The sequence below is a fragment of the Onychomys torridus genome, chromosome 16 (genome assembly GCF_903995425.1).
Source record: "Onychomys torridus chromosome 16, mOncTor1.1, whole genome shotgun sequence".
In the NCBI taxonomy this organism is placed as follows: Eukaryota; Metazoa; Chordata; class Mammalia; order Rodentia; family Cricetidae; genus Onychomys; species Onychomys torridus.
Genome location: NC_050458.1, coordinates 48,095,620 through 48,116,223, shown reverse-complemented (window position 1 = coordinate 48,116,223; position 20,604 = coordinate 48,095,620). Strand labels below are relative to the sequence as shown.

The following is a 20,604-nucleotide window of genomic DNA, read 5'->3' as shown; positions in this document are numbered from 1 at the left end:
ACTGTCTCCTGTGATGTCTTGTTTTTGTGTGGATTATCTTCAGTGGTACTTGTTTCTGTGTGGACTGTCTCCTGGGATGTCTTGTTTTTGTGTGGACCATCTTCTGTGGTGATTGTTTCTTTGTGGACTGTCTCCTGGGATGCTTTGTTTCCATGTGGACTGTGTCCTGTGATGTTTTGTCTCTGTGTGAAGTGTCTTCTGTGGAATCTTGTTTCTGTGTGGACCATCTTCTGTGGTGCTTGTTTCTGTGTGGACTGTCTCCTGTGATGTCTTGTTTCTGTGTGAAGTGTCTTCTGTAGAGTTTTGTTTCTGTGTGGACCATCTTCTGTGGTGCTTGTTTCTGTGTGGACTGTCTCTTGTGATATATTATTTTTGTGTGTATTATCTTCTGTGGTGCTTGTTTCTGTGTGGACTGTCTCTTGTGATGTGTTGTTTTTGTGTGTATTATCTTCTGTGGTGCTTGTTTCTGTGTGGACTGTCTCCTGTGATGTCTTGTTTCTGTGTGTATTATCTTCTGTGGCACTTGTTTCTGTATGGACTGTCTCCTGTGATGTCTTGTTTCTGTGTGTATTATCTTCTGTGGTGCTTGTTTCTGTGTGGACTGTCTCCTGTGATGTCTTGTTTCTGTTTGGACTGTCTTCTGTGAAGTCTTGTTTCTGTGTGGACTGTCTTCTGTGAAGTCTCATTTTTTGTGTGGACCATCTTTTGTGTTGCTTGTTTCTGTGTGGATGGTTTTCTGTGGAGTCATATTTTTGTGTGGACTGTCTTCTATGGAGTCTTGTTTCTATGTGGACTGTGTCCTGGGGAGTTTCATTGTCGTATGGACTGTCTTCTAGGGAGTCTTGTTTCTGTGTGAACTGTCTTCTGGGGAGTCTCGTTCTTGAGTGAATTGTCTTGTGTGATTGTTTCTGTGTGAACTGTTTTCTGTGGACTGTTTCCTGTGATGTTCTGTTTCTGTGTGGACTGTCTTCCAGGGAGTCCTGTTTCTGTATGGATTGTTTTCCAGGGAGTCTTCTTTCTGTATGGACTGTTTCCTGTGATGTTCTGTTTCTGTATGGACTGTCTTCTGTGGTGTTCTCATTCTGTGTGGACTGTCTTTTGTGGTACTTGTTTCTGTGTCTACTGTCTCTTGTGATATGCTGTTTTTGTGTGGACTGTCTTTTGTGGTTCTCTGTTTCTATGTGGACTATCTTCTGTGGTGACTTTTCCTGTGTGGAGTGTCTTCTGTGGAGTCTTGTTTTTGTGTGGACTGTCTTCTGTGGAGTCTTGTTTCTGTGTAGACCATCTTCTGTGGTGCTTGTTTCTGTGTGGACTGTCTCTTGTGATAACCTGTTTTTGTGTGGACTGTCTTCTTTGGTGCTTGTTTTTGTGTGGACTGTCTTCTGTGATGATTGTTTCTGTTTGGAGTGTCTTCTGTGGAGTTTTGTTTTTGTGTGAACTGTCTTCTGTGGATTCTTATTTCTGTGTGGACTGTCTTCTGTGGTGCTTGTTTCTGTGTGGACTGTCTCTTGTGATAACCTGTTTTTGTGTGGACTGTCTTCTTTTGTGCTTGTTTCTGTGTGGACTGTCTTCTGTGGTGATTGTTTCTGTTTGGAGTGTCTTCTGTGGAGTCTTGTTTTTGTATGGACTGTCTTCTGTGGATTCTTATTTCTGTGTGGACTGTCTTCTGTGGTACTTGTTTCTGTGTGGACTGTCTCTTGTGATAACCTGTTTTTGTGTGGACTGTCTTCTTTTGTGCTTGTTTCTGTGTGGACTGTCTTCTGTGGTGATTGTTTCTGTTTGGAGTGTCTTCTGTGGAGTCTTGTTTTTGTGTGGACTGTCTTCTGTGGATTCTTATTTCTGTGTGGACTCTCTTCTGTGGTACTTGTTTCTGTGTAGACTGTCTCTGGTGATACCCTGTTTTTGTGTGTATTGTCTTCTGTGGTGGTTGTTTCTTTGTGGACTGTCTGCCGTGATGTTTTGCTTCTGTGTGGACTGTGTCCTGTGATGTTTTGTCTCTGTGTGAAGTGTCTTCTGTGGAATCTTGTTTCTGTGTGGACTGTTTCCTGTGATGTCTTGTTTCTGTGTGGACCATCTTCTGTGGTACTTGTATCTGTGTAGACTTTCTCCTGTGATGTCTTGTTTCTGTGTGGAATATATTCTCTGAAGTCTTGTTTCTGTGTGGAGTATCTTCTGTGGAGTCTCTTTTCTGTGTGGACTGTCTTCTGTGGAGTCTTGGTTTTGTGTGGACTGTCTTCTGCAGTGATGGTTTCTGTGTGGACCATCTTCTGTGATGTCCTGGTTTTATGTGGACTGTCCTCTGTGGTGATTGTTTCTGTGTGGAATATATTCTGTGGAGTCTTCTTTCTGTGTGAACTGTCTTCTGTGGAATCTTTTTTCTGTGTGGACTCTCTTCTGTGGAACTTGTTTCTGTGTGGACTGTCTCCTGTGATATCCTGGTTTTGTGTGGACCATTTCCTGTGGTGTTCTGTTTCTGAGTAGGCTGTCTTTTGTGGTGATTGTTTCTGTGTGGAATATATTCTCTGACAGCTTGTTTCTGTGTGGAAAGTCTTCTGTGGAGTCTCTTTTCTGTGTGGACTGTCTTCTGTGGTTCTTGATTCTGTGTGGACTGTCTCATATGATGTCCTAGTTTTGTGTGGTCTGTCTTCTGTGGTGATTCTTTCTGTGTGGAATATATTCTGTGGAGTCTTTTTTCTGTGTGGACTGTCTTCTGTGGAATCTTTTCTCTGTGTGGACTCTCTTCTGTGGTACTTGTTTCTCTGTGGACTATCTCCTGTGATATCCTGGTCTTGTGTGGACCATCTCCTGTGGTGTTCTGTTTCTGAGTGGGCTGTCTTCTGTGGTGCTTGTTTCTGTGTGGACTGTCTCCTGTTATGTTTTATTTCTGTGGAGACCATCTTCTGTGATGTCCTATTTCTGTGTGAACTGTCTTCTGTGGTGTTTGTTTATGTGTGGACTGTCTCCAGTGATGTTTTATTTCTGTGTGGACTGTCTTCTGTGGTGTCCTGTTTCTGTGTTGACTACCTCCTGTGGAGTCTTGTTTCTGTGTGGACTGTCTTCCATGGAGTCTTATTTCTATGTGGACTGTCTTCTGTGGGGTCTCTTGTCTTCCTGTGTTTTTTATCTGTTTTAGCTGGAATTGCAGTCCATTGTATAGTGAGCAAAATAAATGACCCTGTTTTGTGAGGTTCTTTCAAGGTACACTTTAGATGACAGATGACATTTATTAAAATCCTGACCACAGTACCTGGAGCACAGTAGGAGTTCAGTCAGTCAACTGGCACACAGTAGGTGCTTGGCCAGTGCAACTTGTTCCTATTCGTGCTGATGTTGGTTTGCTGAGTGAAACTCAGCTAAGCCCAGATGGTTTGAGATTGTTATTTCCCTGTTGAGCTCTCAGAACGCCAGGGGCAGCACTGACCTGTGTAGACACACTTTCTCTGTGACAGGTATGGAGTGTCAGACTTGAGTTTCTCTTTTCATTGCTTCCTGACCAGGGCAGAAACAGGTTAGCGCAGCTCTTTGGAAGTGACTCCGCTTGTGCTGCTGGGCCTTGAAGTAAACTCAAAAGCCTGGTGAGATAAGAGCTGTGGGACACACCCACACCCTCCTTTGTGTGCTCAGGAGGCTGGAGAAGCAGAACACAGGGAGATTAGCATGGGCTACTGGCCACACCTTCCACGAGGCTGTCCTTAGGATTCATTGAAAACACATCAATAAGGGCTTGGCTTGCAGCTTGTGGGTGCGATAGTACTTTCTTGTTGGGCTTCCAGCCTGCAATAACAACACAGAGACTCATTGTTAATTATGGAAGCTCAGCCTTAGCTTAGGCCTGTTACCAACTAGCTCTTATAACTTTTTTTTTTTTCAATCTATGATCTTCCATGTAGCTCATTACCTCATCTCCATACTGCACATCCTGCTTCCTCTGTGTCTCACTGGTGACTCTGCCTTTTCTTCTTCCCAGAGTTCTCTCTGCCCAGAAGTCCCACCTATACTCTCCTGCTTCACCATTGGCCATTCAGCTTTTTATTACACCAATCACAGCAACATGTCTTCACACAGTGTACAACTATCCCACAATGTGTGGGTAGAGCCTTGGCCAGACATGCAGAAAGCCTCTGTGCAGAGGTGCATGGTGGGGAGGGAAAGAATGATTGACTCGGGAACCCAGTTTGGCAGCTTTGTTGCCTTTCTCCAGGACATCATGCAACTGACTGCCTATCACTGCTGTGCAGACCTGTCTCACCCTGTCCTAGCTCTGTGTTCACCAGGGAAAAGTGAAGATGAAGCCTGGAAGCTGATGTTTCTAGTGATTGTGAATCAGTGGAGAGTGTCGGCATGTCCTGCACTGTCAGGATGTGAAGCTAAGGCCCTTTGTAGCGCCTCATCCTGGCAGGCTAGGCTGCTGGCTTGGGAGTGAGGGGAGTCCCTTGTCAGGAGTCCTCAGAGAGCCCCTCCCAGGGTCTTCCTAGTTCTTCCGTTCATCTCCAGGCCCTGCTGCCACTGCAGTTTCTGAGATTGTGACTTGAAAGAAAACTGGTGTTTCCCTGTTGGTTTGCTAAGGAAGATGATAGTGAGCAAGTTAAAGAAGAGACACCTGCCAGGTCAGAGCTGACCCGAGAAACCCCCACGTCTCGTTACAAGAAGAAAAGAGCAAAAACAGGAGTAGAGTTTCCCTGGTGTGTCTCCTGCCACGTCACAGGAGTCACCTTTGCACAGGGTTCTGATGGCTCGCTGGCGAGCGGTCCCGGGCGCTGACCAGGACTTTGGGAGGCAGATGGTAGGCATGTCACTTCTCATGGCACCAAATGTCCTGCTGGTGGGGCATAACTTTCTATATGAGCTTAGGTACAGCTTATGCTCGTGGAAGCCTGGGAGCAAGGGCAGTGTGCACACAAGTTCCAGGCCCAGTGGTACCAGGCCCAGTGGTACCCTCTTTAATAGAAATCGGGGTATGGCTCACAGATGACTTGAGTTCAATCTCCGGAACCCTTGGTGGGAAGAGATAACTGACTCTGTAAGTTGTCCTCTGACCTCCACACACACACCATATATATGTCCCCTATCCCATACACGACATGTGTGCACACAATAAAAAAAATGGTTTTAAAGCTAGAGACAGTGGCTGGATGGGTAATGACTGTTCATTTCAAATGTTCTCAGTAGCCTGATAAATAAAGAGACACTACAGGAAATTATTTGAACTATGGTTAATGATTTATATATTTGTGAAATCAATTTTAGATATATTTATCTTTTTAAATTAAAAAAATTAATTGCATATGTGCTGTCTTTATGTAGAAGTTTGCATGTTTGTTTAGGTACCTATAGAGGTCAGAAGAGGGCATCAGATCGCCTGGAGTGACCATATTTTCATTTTAAATGACACAGTAGACAAGTTTCCTAACCTCACACACTGAGATGTCTCAGGGAAATGTAATCAGATGTCAGTCAAAGGAAGAATCCTGGGAAGTAACCGAGACACTCGGCATGGTACCAGACAATCAGACGAGCAGCCAGAAAGTCCTGAACTTGTATTTGAGAAAGACTTGAAGGCAGCATTCTGTCAAGTGTGCTGCCTGGGGGAAGACAGGTGACACCTGGAGCTGAAGGAGAAGTTTTGTGTCTCCGCTCTGCCTGTGGTTTTAAGCTTGGATTGTGCTTTTAAAGCTGAACTACGAGCCTGTGCTTTTCCCAGCAGCGTCTCGTCATTACGATTGGCCTACAAGGATCTCGACATTCACATGAAGAAGGATGAAAAACTGAACCTGAGCGGCCAGAAGAAGGCGGAAGCTGAGAGGCTGGGCATGGGCTTTGGAAGCTGCAGGAGGTAGGTCCGCTTGGCCGGTTCAGCCCGGTTCAGCCTGGTGCACTTTGCTCACAGTGAAGGGGTCTAAGGCCGGTTCAGCCTCAGAGGCATTTCTTGGGTGCCTTTCCTCCTAGTTGTCTGTCTTTGCCTTAGTATTTGGTATATTATGGCTGGGGCTGGGCTTCATGGGCGGATGTGCACAGAGCCCTGGGTTGAATCCCCAGCACCATAGAAACCAAGATTGGGGGTTCACCCAAGGTCGTTCTGAGCTGCAAGAGTCCCTGTCTGTCTCAAAACAAACAACAAATACAAACTAGTTGGGGGTAAAGCTAAGTATAGTGGTGTGTGCCTCTAATCCTAGCCCTCAGGGGTAAAGACAGAAAGATCAGCAACATCAAGACCAGCCTGGGCTAGATAGCTAGTTTAAGACTAGCCTAGGCTACATGAGATTGTGTGTGTGTGTGTGTGTGTGTGTGTGTGTGTGTGTGTGTGTGTGATGGCACACATGGTTCTTGAAGAGAAGGAGAAGGAAATGGATCTGAGTTTCCATGAAGTATACACTGGAGTGGATGCCCCCAGCACACCCCATGCTTATGGCTGTCTTCTTTCCGGTCCTACCCTCAGAATGACTTCTAGTTCACAATGGGTTTCCCAGCCCTCCTGATCAGCTTAAAGCATTCTTTTGTTTGGTAAGACAAAAGCCTTTAGAAGGCCAATGATGTAATATTTCCTCTTTTATTCTGTCCCCAAGTGGCATCTCCCATTCTGTGACTTCAGACATGCAGACCATCGAGCAGGAGTCCCCTACACTGGCAAAGCCAAGGAGGAAGTACCAAGAGGACCCTGAGGAGTCATACTTCACCTCCAGCTCCAGGTGGGCTGAGCCTAGCTGCGGCCATGGGTGCATTAGGGGCTGGCCTTAAATGTTGTTGGTTGTTTTGGGGTTTTTTTCCTTTACTTTTTGGGAGGGCCTACCACCCAGCTCCCAAATAAATCACACATGAGGCTTATTCTTAATTATAAATGCCCAGCCTTAGTTTGGCTTGTTTCTAGCCAGCTTTTCTTAACCTTAAATTACCCTTCTACCTTTTGCCTCTGGGCTTTTTCCTTTTCTTATGATCTTACTCCATGGCTAGCTGTGTAGCTGGATGGCTGGTCCCTGATGTCCTCCTCCTTCTCTGGCTACTTCTTCCTCTCCTCCCAGATAGCTCCTTCTATCATTTATTTATGTCTGCCAGCCCCACCTATCCTTTCTCCTGCCTCGCTATTGACCATTCAGCTCTTTATTAAACCATCAGGTGTTTTAGACAGGCAAAGTAACACAGCTTCACAGAATTTAACAAATGCAACATAAACCAAAGTAACACATCTTAAAATAATATTCTACAACACTTAAGAGCCAGTACAGATCAGTGCCTGGCACAGTTTGAAAGCTTTGGCTGATGCAAGTCTGTGTAGGACCAAAGGCTGGGAAACAGTGTAAGGGGCAGTGTTTACAACTAGGAAAGTGTTTGTTGATACAGTCAGCAACTAAGGATTAAAGTCAGAGGTAGATGAGATGTTTCTGTACTGAAGAGTGGAGAGAGGCAGAGTCCTGTCTTCAAGGCAAGGACTGGAGCATGCCCAGACCTTGAGCGGCTTCTGTGTTGGAACACTGGCTTCTGACAGCTTCCAGAAGAATCCAGTATTAAATCGTATTTGTGTATGTATTTATTCATGAAGGCCATGACTGTTCTCTGAAGGGATCCCATGGTACTAGGACAGCCTGGTTCTGTTCTTTTGTGTCTGCTGTCTGCTGGGGCAAAACAGGCTGAATGTGGTGAGGACTAGTGTCATCTTGAATAGGGTCATGTTGTCGGGTTCACAGGAACTTGGGATGGCTTTGACATAACATGTAAGTTCGGAGACCCAGTAACCTGGGTTGAATGCTGGCTGTACCACATAAGAACTGCATGGAAATGGCCATGTTATTAAAATGCCCACGCTGCAGCCTCCTCATTGGTCAGTGAAGGGTCCTGGGGGCGGCTGCCCTGCAGGGCCCATAGGAGGCACTACGGACAGAGTGCATAGCTCTACTGTGACTAGTTTCTACTGTAGCCTAGGAACTCATCCAGAGACATGTGCTCAGTGAGTGGCCAGTTGGGCAGCTGCCTTAGCCCACACCAAGGACCCTTTCACATCTGGAGTTGGTGAGGATGGGACACATCTGTCAGTGATGTCATGTGGTGTCACGTGGCCAAAGACATGGCTGTTGTAGGTAGAACAGGCAGAGGTTATGTTATTTAGAGTCAACTAATTGTTGCCTTTCCTGTCTAAGCTCCTAGGTAAGGAATTGTGCAAACAGCTCTTTTTAAGCACAGCTCCAAGTTACCCTAGTCCCAGTACTTTGGAAAGAGCTGGTTGTGGCTCCTTGCTGGCACAGTCAGAGACTGCCTGCTTCCCTGCCTCCCCGTCTCCAGCCTCCATAGGCTTCAGTAGTGTACTCGGGTCTGTCCATACTGTACCATTTGAGAAAACCAAAATACTTGTTACGCAGGAGAAAGTCAAGTTTGTGACTGGCCCTGGAAAGCACACATCAGGTCGTTTCACATACAGTTTTGATGAGGGCTGGGCTGAGGTCTGAGGACCCTTGCGTTCTCCCAACTTGCTGCTGACTTCCCTGTTCCTTAGTGATGCCCATGGAGGGTGGTGTAGGAAAAGACAGAATCACTTCCGTGGAGCACCAGTTCTGTGCTCGGGTAGAGAGAAAGGGTTCTGGGTAAGGTCGCCTGCTAAGTAGGACCCTTCCCATTCCCACAGCCTCAGGCAGCTCATGGAGGAACTCATGTGGGGCTTATATGTGCCTTAGAACTTTCAGAAACACCTCTTCCTTGGCTCAGTCAGAAGAATCAGTTCTGAAGGCTCAAAGACTACTATGCCAGGGACCAGTTACTTAGTCTGAAACCTGGGGGCAAATGGTGTTTAGATATAGAGCAGAGAAAACTTTGATGCCATGTGGATGGTGACCTGGAGTGGATAGGCACCAGACTGACTTTCTGTACAGGGCCTCATAACCTGGTACTGTCTACAGTCAGGATCAACCTTTATATGTGCCTGGAGCCTCCAGGAATCTCTCTCAATCAGAAGGTTGAGTCCCAAATGCCACTGTGACGGGGACCAATTTCACTTGTTTAGATGTAGAGCAGCAAGATTTTGGTGCCATGTAGATGGTGACCCGCAGGTTATCTGGGGACAGAAACATCCCTCTAGTTCATTTGATGACCACAGTGACAGAGCAGGGTTGGGGTAGGTGCTTTGGCAGGTGAGGTGAACACACCCTGAAAGCCACATGTCAGTACCACAGAGTGCTTTTACTGCTTCCAAATTATTCATCAGCCATTAGGACTTGCGTATTATGAATTATGGAAGAATGCTGTTTCTATTAAGCCAGGGGACATATCCTTGCATGGCTTTTTATAGTGAATTCCATTATTTCCAAATTATAAATGATGCATTATTATAACAGTGCATTCAGAATAATGAAACTGGACTGTTTGCTGAGCCCCATGGAGTCCAAATGGCCATTGGTGGGGGGGGGGCAGTGACTGACAACAGGACAGTGTGCTATTGAAGGCTTTCCCCAGGGACCTGCAGGGATATGTTCAGAGGTGAGGAAGGTGCAGTATGAGGGCTAGCATGAAGGAAAGCTCATGGAGAAATGGGACCCAGAAATCAGAGCCCACGCTAGGTGAAGGTCAGTGATGGGGAGAGCTGCTGAGTCCTGGCATGGGACTGATGGCTGTGCAGGCTAGCTGGCATAGTGTTGCCTGTGAGTGACTAGGTATCCCCTACAGGGTGCCAGGGCACAGAGAGGCTCTTGTGAGTGAATGAGAAGTAGAAGGTCCCCATGTGTAGACTGCTCGGGGCACCCATGCAGGCGGCATCTACTTTTATAATTTAAAGGCGCCCCAATGCCTCTCCAGTCCAGATAAGGTTGTGAAGAATGCCCATATCTTGGAGTGTGATCTCCAGAACACTGAGCACCGTTGTTGAGAAGAACCTGAGTATCCTGGCCCCTCCCCATCTAGTACTGACACCACTACCCCCATGTGCTTCTGAGGGGCCCAGCCAGCCTCTGGGCTCTGCCCTATGACCTGGTAACTGTCCAGGGGGGTGGCAGTCTCAGCAGCCTGAGGCTACAACAGAGGAAAGGGCCTACCTCTTCCTGGAAGCCCTCAGAGAGCAAGGTCAGCTGGGACAAAGTTGCTGGGAAGACCTTGGACCCTCACATCAGCTCATGTTCATTGGCCACAGCTGGGGTCATGCCTGTCTTTGATCTCAGAACAAGACCGGGCAGGGAGGTCAGGTTCCCTCAAAAGGAGCGAGTGCCCTAAGAACTCCCTGGTCACCTTTTCCTCCTGTTCCAACAGGTACTTTGACGACCCCATGGAGTTAAGAGGTAGTTCCTTTTCTAGCTGGGACGACAGTGCCGATTCCTACTGGAAGAAAGACAGCAGCAGAGAGCCTGAGCCTGCCATGAAAAGCACAGGCTCTTCAGACAGGTGGGAGCTGCAGCCTAGGGAGCCAGGTCCTCTGTCAGAGGACCAGCGGGTGACAGCTGGGTCACCAGTGTCCTGCTGCTGTAGGAAGTGGCTGTGCATTGGGGGTGCATGCCAGAAACCTGTGGTTGATAGAAAGCAGGTGTGAGGCGATTCCCTGGGGATTCTCAACAATGAATGAGTCATGAATGAGTCACCTTCCCCCATTTGAAGACTATTTGCAAACTGTATGAGTCCCTGTTTGTAGGGTGGGGAGTGTGGTGCTGGGGATTAAACCCAGCACCTGAAGCATGCTTGGCAAGCAGACTACACTGAACTACAATATACGCCCTTTCGAATTTAATTTTATTGTTTTATTTTGAGGCAGTGTTTCACTGAGTTACCCAGGCTAGCCTCAAACTCGAGATTCTCCTGCCTCTGTCTCAGATTACACCTGGGACAGTCTCATCATCTTGACTAACACGCAGTCATATAATGACCACTAAGAACAAGTTCAGGACGTTCTGTTCTCCCAAGTCCCTTGCTCTGTCCTCAGCCCCTGGCCCCTGCTATCCTGTTTTTTTTGTTTGTTTGTTTGTTTTTTAATCTTCCCATGTGGGAAGATACAGTGTGGACTGGTCGTCCTGTAACCTTGCCCTGAACTCTGAGCTCCACAGTCGCCTGACTATCGCGGTTCAGGCTGAGGTGGCCTCCGCTCCACAGCTCCCCTGTTGAAGCGCTTCCTCTACAGTTGGAAGAGGAGCTCATATTTATTGTCCCCACCAAGGAACTCTACACGCGTAACCCAAGGTTGCCCTAGTAACCGGGGTGTCCTGTACCCCATGCAATTTATACACTGTGTGACAATGTGGGCGGTGCTGTCTGACTCGGCTGAGATGGGAGACTCCACGTAAGTGGAGGTGTGAACCAGTCTGCTTCACCACCCATGGTGTGACCAACTCTGGCTGTTTTCCCTGTAGACCCAGTGCTCGCCGGAAGCCAGATTATGAGCCTGTTGGCAATACGGATGAAGCCCAGAAGAAGTTTGGCAACGTCAAGGCCATTTCTTCAGACATGTACTTTGGCAGACAAGCCCAGGCGGATGTAAGGGTGTTGAGAGCTCCTAAGGGGCCCCGAGAACCAGGAAGGAAGCTTAGCTGTGGGGACCATGAGAGGATGGGCTGCTGAGGGAGGAGGGATCTGGCCAGAAGCCCCCAGACGATAACACTGGAGGCAGGACCAGAGCCCAGGCCTGCCTGAGCACCCTGGGCAGCTGTGGAGTCAGGAACCCAGTCTCATTGCTCTCCCACCTCTCTGGGGAGAGGCCACCAGTCAGTAGCTTTTGAGCAAATTCAGGTTTTTATGCAGCAGCGATTGCTTTTGATCAGTTTAACAATGTTAAATGAAGCCTGGAAATGTCTGTGGGTGGAATCTTCATTAGCCAGCAGTCTCCTGCCTCACAAATGAGCACATTCATCCGGGAGTGGCTAAGCTGGGGCTAAGCCCGCTTCTTTCTAGTGCTCAAGTGCAGAGGGCTTGGCTGGTGGGGGCAGATCTGAGGAGTCATTCCCAGAGTGTTAATTTGTCTCATAGCCGAGGCCTCATTGCCAGAGGGGACGCCAGCCCTTCAACTTGGTTTTACTTTAAATTTCATGATGGTCTGGAGTACAGCTCCTGGAAGAGCCCTTGCCTGGCCTACTTGTGGGCCTAGGTTCTATTTCCAGTACCACACACACCCATGCATGTGCGTGCGTGCGCGGAGAAATTTGAAGACTTCAAGTTGATGGACTAAGTGGGGTGCCAAGCACCGAGGGGTTTTCCTAGAGCGGCTGAGAGCAGTACATGAGCTCTGGCTGCCCCTCCTACTGACCACATTGACAGTGATGTGGGAGACTGCCCTGCCCACCCGAGGCCTATAGCATTGCAGAACACGCCCTTTATTCCATCTCCAGGGCCTGGCTGGGGGTGACATGGGAGGTAGAGAGCCCAGGGGAGCAAACCCATCCCAGTCTCTCTTCAGCAGTTCTCAGAGTCTAACTCAGCCTTTTTCTGTCTAGTTTGAGACCCGGGCGCGGTTAGAGAGGCTCTCCACCAGCTCCTCCATAAGCTCCGCGGACCTTTTCGATGAGCAGAGGAAGCAGGCAGCAGGTGAGGGCTCATGAGGCTCCCCGGCACGTGCGTCTCCACAGGACCTTTCCCTTCCCAAGATTCCATGCCCTGTCACCATACACCCTTGTCCCTGTGTGAGAGTGAGAACTGAAGCTGACATTCCAGATGACCTGGGAGAGGAGACCAAGACATGAAGAGTATGCCACGCACCCTGTCACCTGGCAGTTTAGTATCCAGAACCTGGTTCATACAGGAGGCAAGAGGCTCCTGGGAGGTGCCAGCCACTCTCTAGCTGGGGTCATGGCATGGTTAGCCTCCATCTCCTGCCTGTGGGGTAGTTGGACCTGAGATAAAGTGTAAGGTACCAACCAGTCAGGTTCCAGCACCCAAGAGTCACTTCGGCCCCTCAGCCCTGAGGACACACAGAGGCACTAAGGATTGAGTGACTCTAGGGAAGATCCAATGCAGCTTGGAAATGGGCAGGTGTCCATCTCTGCTGCCCCATGTACATCCTACATCCGGTGTCTGTTCATCCCAGGGCTGCAGTCTATGAGGCAAGTCCCAGAGCAGGCCCTTCATTGCCCACACAGAACTATGCCTGTTGCGTTTTCCTGTGCACTCCCTGTCCCAGAAGGCCTGTGTGAGCATCCCACATGGCCTCCACCACAGTGTGAGTGTGAAATGCAGCAGCCTCTGAGGTCACTTCAGGAAAAGAACCAAGGGGAAGAGAGAGGTCCCAGGAGCCAATGCTGCAGGCTGAGTGCTCTGTACCTCGGTTTGCAGCATTTACTTCACAGCCAGACTGTGTAGGGTGACCATCCTGGCAGCCACACTGCCTTTTAGACATATGGAGTGGATGCAGCCCCAACAGAGAAGGTGTAGGGTAGTCTCAGCTGTCTGGAACATTCTTTGTGCATTTGGGCATGTGTGGTCATTATGGCCCTGAGATAACAGTGGCATTGCCAGCTTGCTGGCTTACATGGGGAGGGCTGTTCTAGGATGGCATGTGCTGGCACGGGCTGTCAGGTAGACAACTGTGTTCAGAGAGAAATGTCTGTGGCCTGACAGGCTGGGTAGAACCATGGCTCCTGTGCCCATCCTTCCTGCCCACAGATACAGAGGCTGTTGTTAATGGTCAGTCACTGCCCAGTGAGGCTTCAGCCAGCAATCTGCTGCTTTTTCCCATCTGATCTCCACACCCTGGCCTTTTGTCAGGCTGCCAGCCTGGCTTCCTGTTGTGATATACCACACCCCTGGCACAAAGGCCCCCAGCCTTCCCTGACGTCTCCCAGCAGGGATCATTCCCCAATGGTACTGGCTCTGCATGTTGGAGCCAGTCCCGAGACTATTGGGCAGGTCAGTCCCAAGACCCAGGTTGTTGAAATATCTGCATGCTTTCTAAATTCAATTTCCTGGAACATTTACTCTGAAACATTATTGTTTGTTAAACACACACACACACACACACACACACACACACACAAACACTCACACGCATACACACAAAGAAAGAAAGAAAAAAGAAAACTCTTTGAAGCGAACACGCCCTTCACATTTACAGAGCTCTGACTGGCTCCAGCTTGCCTCCTGTCCCACCACAAAAAACAAAGGTCCATTGAACTCTGATACTGGGGCCATAGCAATTTCGGGGGGCCTTTATGAGATGCTCCCTAGGGTGCCAGGCCACCCCCTGACTATAGCTGGTGGTCTGTCTTGAGCAGAGCTTGCCCCTGCTACGTTGTGGCTGCCCACCTGGACCTCACCACCACTCCCCTGGGGACACCTGCAGCCACCACCCTGAGCTGGCTGGCCAGCCTTTCAAAGGGCTCATTCTTAGGTATGTGCTTCAGCAAAGAGGCTAAGCTAGTGTGAGAAGCAAACCTGTGCCTTATCCTGATCACTCCCGTGTGTCAGGTCAAGCCATCTGGAAGTGATGGTCCATAGCCCTCTTGTGAACTAGGTCCTCTATGGGCTGTGACTGAACATCCATGGATGGTACTCAAGGCTGATCCCCACTAGAGAAGGTTGAGGGACTGAGGGAGAAGCGTGTGTGTGTGTGTGTGTGTGTGTGTGTGTGTGTGTGTGTGTGTGAAGGCGTGCACCTACTTGTGCATGCATCATGCATGCGTGTGGAGGATGGACACTAATGGAAATCTCTCATCACTCTGTTCTGTGAGGCAGGGTCTCTTAACTGAACCCAGAGCTCACAGAGCAGACTGGTCTAATCAGCAGCTTGCTCTGGGGAACCCCTAGCTCCACCCTTGAAGCACTGGAATTACAGAAGGGCGGCCACACCTGTCACATTTGTATGGGTTCTGGGGCTCTGATTGCGGCCCTCACACTTGATGAACACTTCACCCACAGAGCCGTGTCTGCAGCCCCTCAGTGTAGCCCATGGCTCCTAAGCTCTACACCCTAACCACCCTAGTGCTGAGCTGCCTCCTTGTAAAGTTGGCTCCGGGGCCAGGAGCACAGCCTACACGGCCATGCAGGCCTGCAAACCTGGACCAAATGTGCTCCCAGGCCTTTGCCTGCACAGTTGTAGCCCACATCCCTCAGGCCGCACTACCCTGAGACCCGGCTCCTCTTAGTAGCCTCTGGTGTCAACACGGTGGTTACAGCGCCAGCCTCAGAGAAGTAGCTGTTAGATTCGATAGTCTTGAAATCTTGGACTTTTTTCTTGATTTGTCTCCATTTCTGAGAATTTGGTTCATAATATCTCATTAAAGAAGATCCATGGCTCCCCTGGAGGTTGGGAGGGACAGAGCCCTGTGTTCTGGGTGTCCCCCAGGTTCCTCTGTCTGCAGAGGTCCATGGTGCAGGCCTTTCTGTCTACATGCATTCTGCCCATCCCTCGTCTGGCTGCCCCGTGCCGTCTCTTCTCTGCCGGAGCAGACTCAGCACACCCTGGAGCCCTCGCCCTTCGGCTGATGTGTTACACTCCTGCCTGGTCACCGGCTTTCAGCCTGGCTCCTGTGGCCTCCCCAGCTCTCCCTCCCTCCAGCTGTCCTGGGCCTGTGGGGACTCCTCAGGCCTCGAATGCTTGTGCCTCTACCACCTCATGGCCACCTGATGAGCTGACCTCAGCGGGCCCTATCTTCTCTTTTCTGTGCCCCTGGTCCTTGACAAAGCCCTTGTTGCAGGTTTGTTGATGAATGAACACGGTACCCTCCAAGCCTGGAGCCTGATTGCTGCCCAGCACAGGACCCACAGCCCTTCCCAGTACCTCCAGTACCCCACGGCCAGTGCTGGCCATGATAATATCTCTGATTCCAGTTTGAGCCTTGAGAGCCGCTGTACAGAGTGCTGTGTCCCCCTTGCTGTGGTGACTGAAGGGACTGTGCGGTGGGACCAGTACATCCCACCAAGCCCTGCCCCACTGCGTGACCGTGACTCTGGACACAGCTGTTGCGTGGGAGGAGGCCCGAGAGGCGGAGTGGGTTCACGGAGCTACACCTGTCCTTGGTAGATGGGCAAGCTGGCATTTCTCTGTGTGCAGGAAACTACAACCTCTCAAACGTGCTGCCCAATGCCCCGGACATGGCACAGTTCAAGCAAGGCGTGCGATCCGTTGCTGGAAAACTCTCTGTCTTTGCCAATGGGGTCATGACGTCCATTCAGGTGAGTAAAGCTGTTAGAGCTCCCAGGGGACTGGGCTGTGGCTGTGGCTGTGCCACAGAATAGCCCCAACATGAAAGCCTGGGGCGGCTAAGCGTATTGTACTTTTGCTGTAATCTCAGCCCCTGGGGGCTGAGGCAGAAAGGTGTTGAGTTCAAGGCCTGCCTGGGCTGAGACCCTGCCTCAAGACAACGTTTTCTAAGTTCTTACTGGGGAGTCACATAATTCCCCAGTTCCATGGAATTCTTTTTATTTAGATTATTTTATTTTATAGGTATGAATGCTTTGCCTGCATGTCTGTACATATGTATGCATGCCTGGCCCTACAGATGGTTATGAGCTGCCATATGGGTGCTGGGAATTGAACCCAGCTCTCCTGCATGAGCAACAAGTGCTATAAACTGCTGAGCATCTCCCAGCCCCACAGAAGAGAGAATTCTTAAGATGAAAACCATCCACCATCTTCCTGTTCTGAGATAACACATGTAGTGTTCTGTTTACTTCTAGACTATGTAGTCCTGGCACTATGTAGACCAGGCTGGCCTCAAACTCAGAGATCCACCTGCCTCTGCCTCCCGAGCACCGGGTTTAAAGGCGTGCTCAGCCACACTGGTGGCTGGGTATCTTTTAAATGACAGGGAACCCTATTACTGTGTGTCTGTATCTTCTTTTCTCAGTGGCATGTTCTGAGCGGCTCTCTGGAACTACAAATTCTCCAGAAGCCGTCTTCTGCAGGCTGAAAACACGCATTTGCCTGTTCCACACACTGGCAATGCACTGTACTCTGACCTCTTTCTGAGTCTTATTTTTATTAGTGTGTGCTCTGGCCCCAAGAACATTTTCAAAATGTATAGGATTGACTGGATGCGTATTTCCTCCACACCTCTACCTTTCGCTTCTGCCCCTCAACTTGGTCCTCGTGGGCTCTAGACAGTTTTGCTTTGGCTTTACACTGTGTGCACATACGTGCTTTTCTGTATTATAGAAGTATTTATCTGTGTTGGACTTAATTCACTTACTTAGGCAAAGGTGGACCCTGTTTGTTATGACAGTGAGGCCTTCTCAGAGTATGGGAATGGCTTGCTTCTGGAATCCTCTTGCTTATGTGAAGTCATTTGAGAAGCATCTTATTGGGTGAAATGAGGCCCTGAGGAGTCAACTAGATTGGCATTACCTCTTATTGATCTGTGGAGGCTCTTCATCTGCAGACAGACCCTGCTATGGCCTCGATGGAAATGTGGGGAAGCCCCCCCCACCCCCCCCGAAGGAAGCCTAAGGCTGCAGAGGCTTACTGCTCTCCTGCTGACAGGCAGTATCCCTGTTTTGTGGGTAGCCATCTTGTTTTTAGAATACTCCCATCTTAAAGTGAAGAAGCAGAGACAGAGACTAAACCTCTGTAAGATGAGCAGGGACCGAAATCTAGGTTTCCAACTTCAGACAATCCCTCGGTGCTTCCCACTTGCTCCCTGGACAGCTCAGGACATGGCTCTGGCCCCTGCCTTGCAATTCTTAGTACAGCCTGGGAGCTCTAGGCCTTGTGCACCTCACATAAGGTGTAATCCCAGGCAGGTCTCCAAACCCCGTTCCCCATCCTGGCCATAGAGAGGTGCAGCAGTGTGGGCAGCGCTCCTCTGCTCTTCATGCCGAGACACGGCCAGTGCCCAGAGCTGGATGCCCGTCAACAGCGATCGCGCCATGTGCCCAGGAGGAGATAAATGGAGTGTACTGGAATAAGCATTGCTCTGCTTCTCTCTAGGATCGCTATGGCTCTTAATCTGGGTGCCGGGCTGTGTCCAACCTGGTACAACTCCACTTCAGATGGACCTGGGACCACATCTGGCTGCACCGGAGCCTCAGCTGCTGTGCAGGCAGGTTCTACTAGTTGGCAAGGCCCCCTGCACCCTTCTGATTCTTCACGTTTCCTTCGAGGCCTCCCATTTCTATGTAGTGGAGCTTTGCTTTCATTTCTGATTAGTGCCCTGTGTCAGTCAGCATGTCCTTGCTTTATCTTTGTGGAATCTTTTGTTCTGAGAGCTGGTAACCTGAGCTGCCAGCTCCTCCCACCACCTCTCCTTGGACTGGGAGCCTTCACCTGGGGCACAGGAGAGTCTCCATGGACTGTGGGCTTGGGCTGCCAGAGCTAGCTGGTGCTGGATGGGCCAGGGAAATAAAGCCACAGCACACACTTCTCTCTGCAAAGGTGCAAACAACCAAAACAAGATCAGAAGTGCCTGGCCTCTCCCTGACAGATTGCTTCCTGGGTGCCCCCACACAGTGAGGAGATTTCAAACAGCATTTCCAGCCATCTGTCACTTTGTACATTATTTTGTACATTCTCTACACTGAAAAACGTTCCCCAGTCGGTTCTTTTAACCAACCTGAGCTTCCATGGTGCCAGGGGAGTTCATTTGGATTTGGTAACAGGTGTTGCAGGGCCAGCTGAGGGCTCCCAAGTGCACCTAGAAATCAGCAGCGTGCAGGAGCTCCAGCTGAGTGAGGCGGCGGTGTGGCTTCTGGATGAAACTCAGATTCGGGGAAATGGCAATTATAATTGGGTGGTTTTGTTAATATTTTTTATCTTGACCTTGATGTTCCAAAAGTCATAGGATAGATGTAAATCGATAAAGTTGTTTGGCTGTGTTTTAGACGGCACCAGAATATATTGTTCAGCACAGTAAAATATATTTGAAATTTGATGAACCAAAACTGGGATTTCAGATGACTATTCGGTGAATCGTTCTTAAAAGATCCAATTTGTAGACTTCTAAATGTAGCGGACAGCTCAGCAGACTCTGTTCCTGGGCTATCTCTTCACCAGAGCTTGAATGACTCAGTGTAAACTGGGCATCGGATGGCTCCAGCTCCCGTCATGCCCCCTGTGATGGCTGGGGCTGGCAGATGTCATCGTCACAGCACAGTGGCCAGTGGGTGCCTCTGGGAGAGGAACAGGCTTCCACGACACAACTGGCAGACAGACAGGCTTCCACACATGGGAGTGTGGCGCAGTAGCACACGCCTGCAGCTGCAGCCCATGGATCGTACTGTAGGCTGAATGACAGGGTCAAGGCACCCTCAGGGTGGCTTTTCCCAGCGGCCTTGATTACTGACGTGCTGGGAAGGGGTGCTGCCCCCTTTTCTACTGATTGTTTCCGTCTTGGGGTGGGAACCTGGGCCTTGAATACACAGTGTACTGAGAACTCAGCCCATCGTTTGACAGGGATGCTCCGAGGACCAGCCGTCCATGAGGAATACTGCAGCTGTTCACATTCTGAACATTCATGTGGAACATCAAACAATAACAGCCCACAAGGGCATTCAGTAGTGGGGACAGCTCCGTCCACCCCAGCCCACGGTGAGCCCTGTGCTCATCCCCATGTGCCACATGAGCTCTCTGCCTGTTTCATCCCCGGGCAGCTGGGCCCCTGTCCCACCTCGCTCTTTTCATCTGCTCCCTGACCATAGGGCCTCCCTACTGGACAGCAGGCTTGCTGGTGTCTTCTGGAACCTTCTAGTCAGTGTTTCCAGATATTTCAGTGAGGACACAGGGCTGAGTGCTATGTGTGCAGGACTAGTCCACTCGGCTGGTGGCCAGCACTGCCTGTCCAGAGTCCCTGTCTGAGGTCTCTGCTGTGGGAAGGGAAGAGGGAGAGGACGCGAGAGGGTGTGGCCGTGCGGCGTGCCCCCTTAGACCTCACCACCAGTACCGAAAGCTAGCTGTTCATGTTGGCTGAGTGAAACACATTTGGGGTCTTTACTTTTTAAAGGGGGCAGAGCAGCTGGAACGACAGCTCAAGGGTTAAGAGCACTCAGGAGTCTTGGGTTCAATTCCTAGTACGCACCTGTTAGCTGCAAGGGATCCAACACCGTCTTCTGTCTTCTTCGGGCACTGCACACTCGTGGTACACAGACATACACGCAGGCAAAACACCCAAAGGTGTTAAAGTAAAATAGAATGGTAGTGTAGCTCAGCAGCAGAGCACTTGCTGGGATACACAGGGCCTAGAAAAGACAGAAGAAACCCATGTCAGGAGCTGCCAGAACACACAGGTAGGGCCTGGGGCTGTGGGAGGAGTTTCTGAGTGTGAAGCCAGGAAAGTCTGGGGAGTCCTCTTGGAGCCTTTGTGCAGAGGGAGCTGGTAGATAAAGCCCCGGGGACAGGGCCTTTGCTGAGCAACACCTTCTCCAGACAAATTCAGAGTGAAAATGCAGCATTTTAAAGTAAATCCTGGAGGACTGAGACAATTCAGCTAGTGAGAGGCTTGCTGCTCTTGGAGAGTTCTGTTCCCAGCACCCACTTACGTTGGCTCCCAACCACCTGCAACTCCAGCTCCAAAGCATCTAGTGCCCCCTTCTGGCCACCTCAGACACCCTCATGCACGTGACACACACACACACTAATAAGAATAAACCCACAAGTCTGCTGAGAGTGAGTATGTATGGATACAAATAAAGGTGGATATGCTTGGTGTGGTGGCACATGCCTTTAATTCCAACAGGGCAGAGGCAAAAGCAGGTGGGTCTCTGTGAGTCCGAGGCCATCCTGGTCTA

At 49.8% G+C, this 20,604-nt stretch overlaps 1 protein-coding gene across 1 annotated transcript in view; it reads left to right on the top strand.

Annotated features, from left to right (window-relative positions):
• Arfgap3 (ADP ribosylation factor GTPase activating protein 3) overlaps window positions 1-20,360 on the top strand; it is a 52,477-nt gene extending 32,117 nt beyond the window's left edge. Inside the window, exons 10-16 of the mRNA XM_036208799.1 lie at window positions 5,705-5,833; window positions 6,564-6,686; window positions 10,222-10,353; window positions 11,310-11,433; window positions 12,387-12,477; window positions 15,938-16,059; window positions 17,813-20,360. Coding sequence (XP_036064692.1) covers window positions 5,705-5,833; window positions 6,564-6,686; window positions 10,222-10,353; window positions 11,310-11,433; window positions 12,387-12,477; window positions 15,938-16,059; window positions 17,813-17,830 — 739 coding nt within the window. The 3' untranslated portion in view covers window positions 17,831-20,360. The remainder of the gene's footprint in view (window positions 1-5,704; window positions 5,834-6,563; window positions 6,687-10,221; window positions 10,354-11,309; window positions 11,434-12,386; window positions 12,478-15,937; window positions 16,060-17,812) is intronic.
• The last annotated feature ends 244 nt before the right edge of the window (window positions 20,361-20,604 follow it).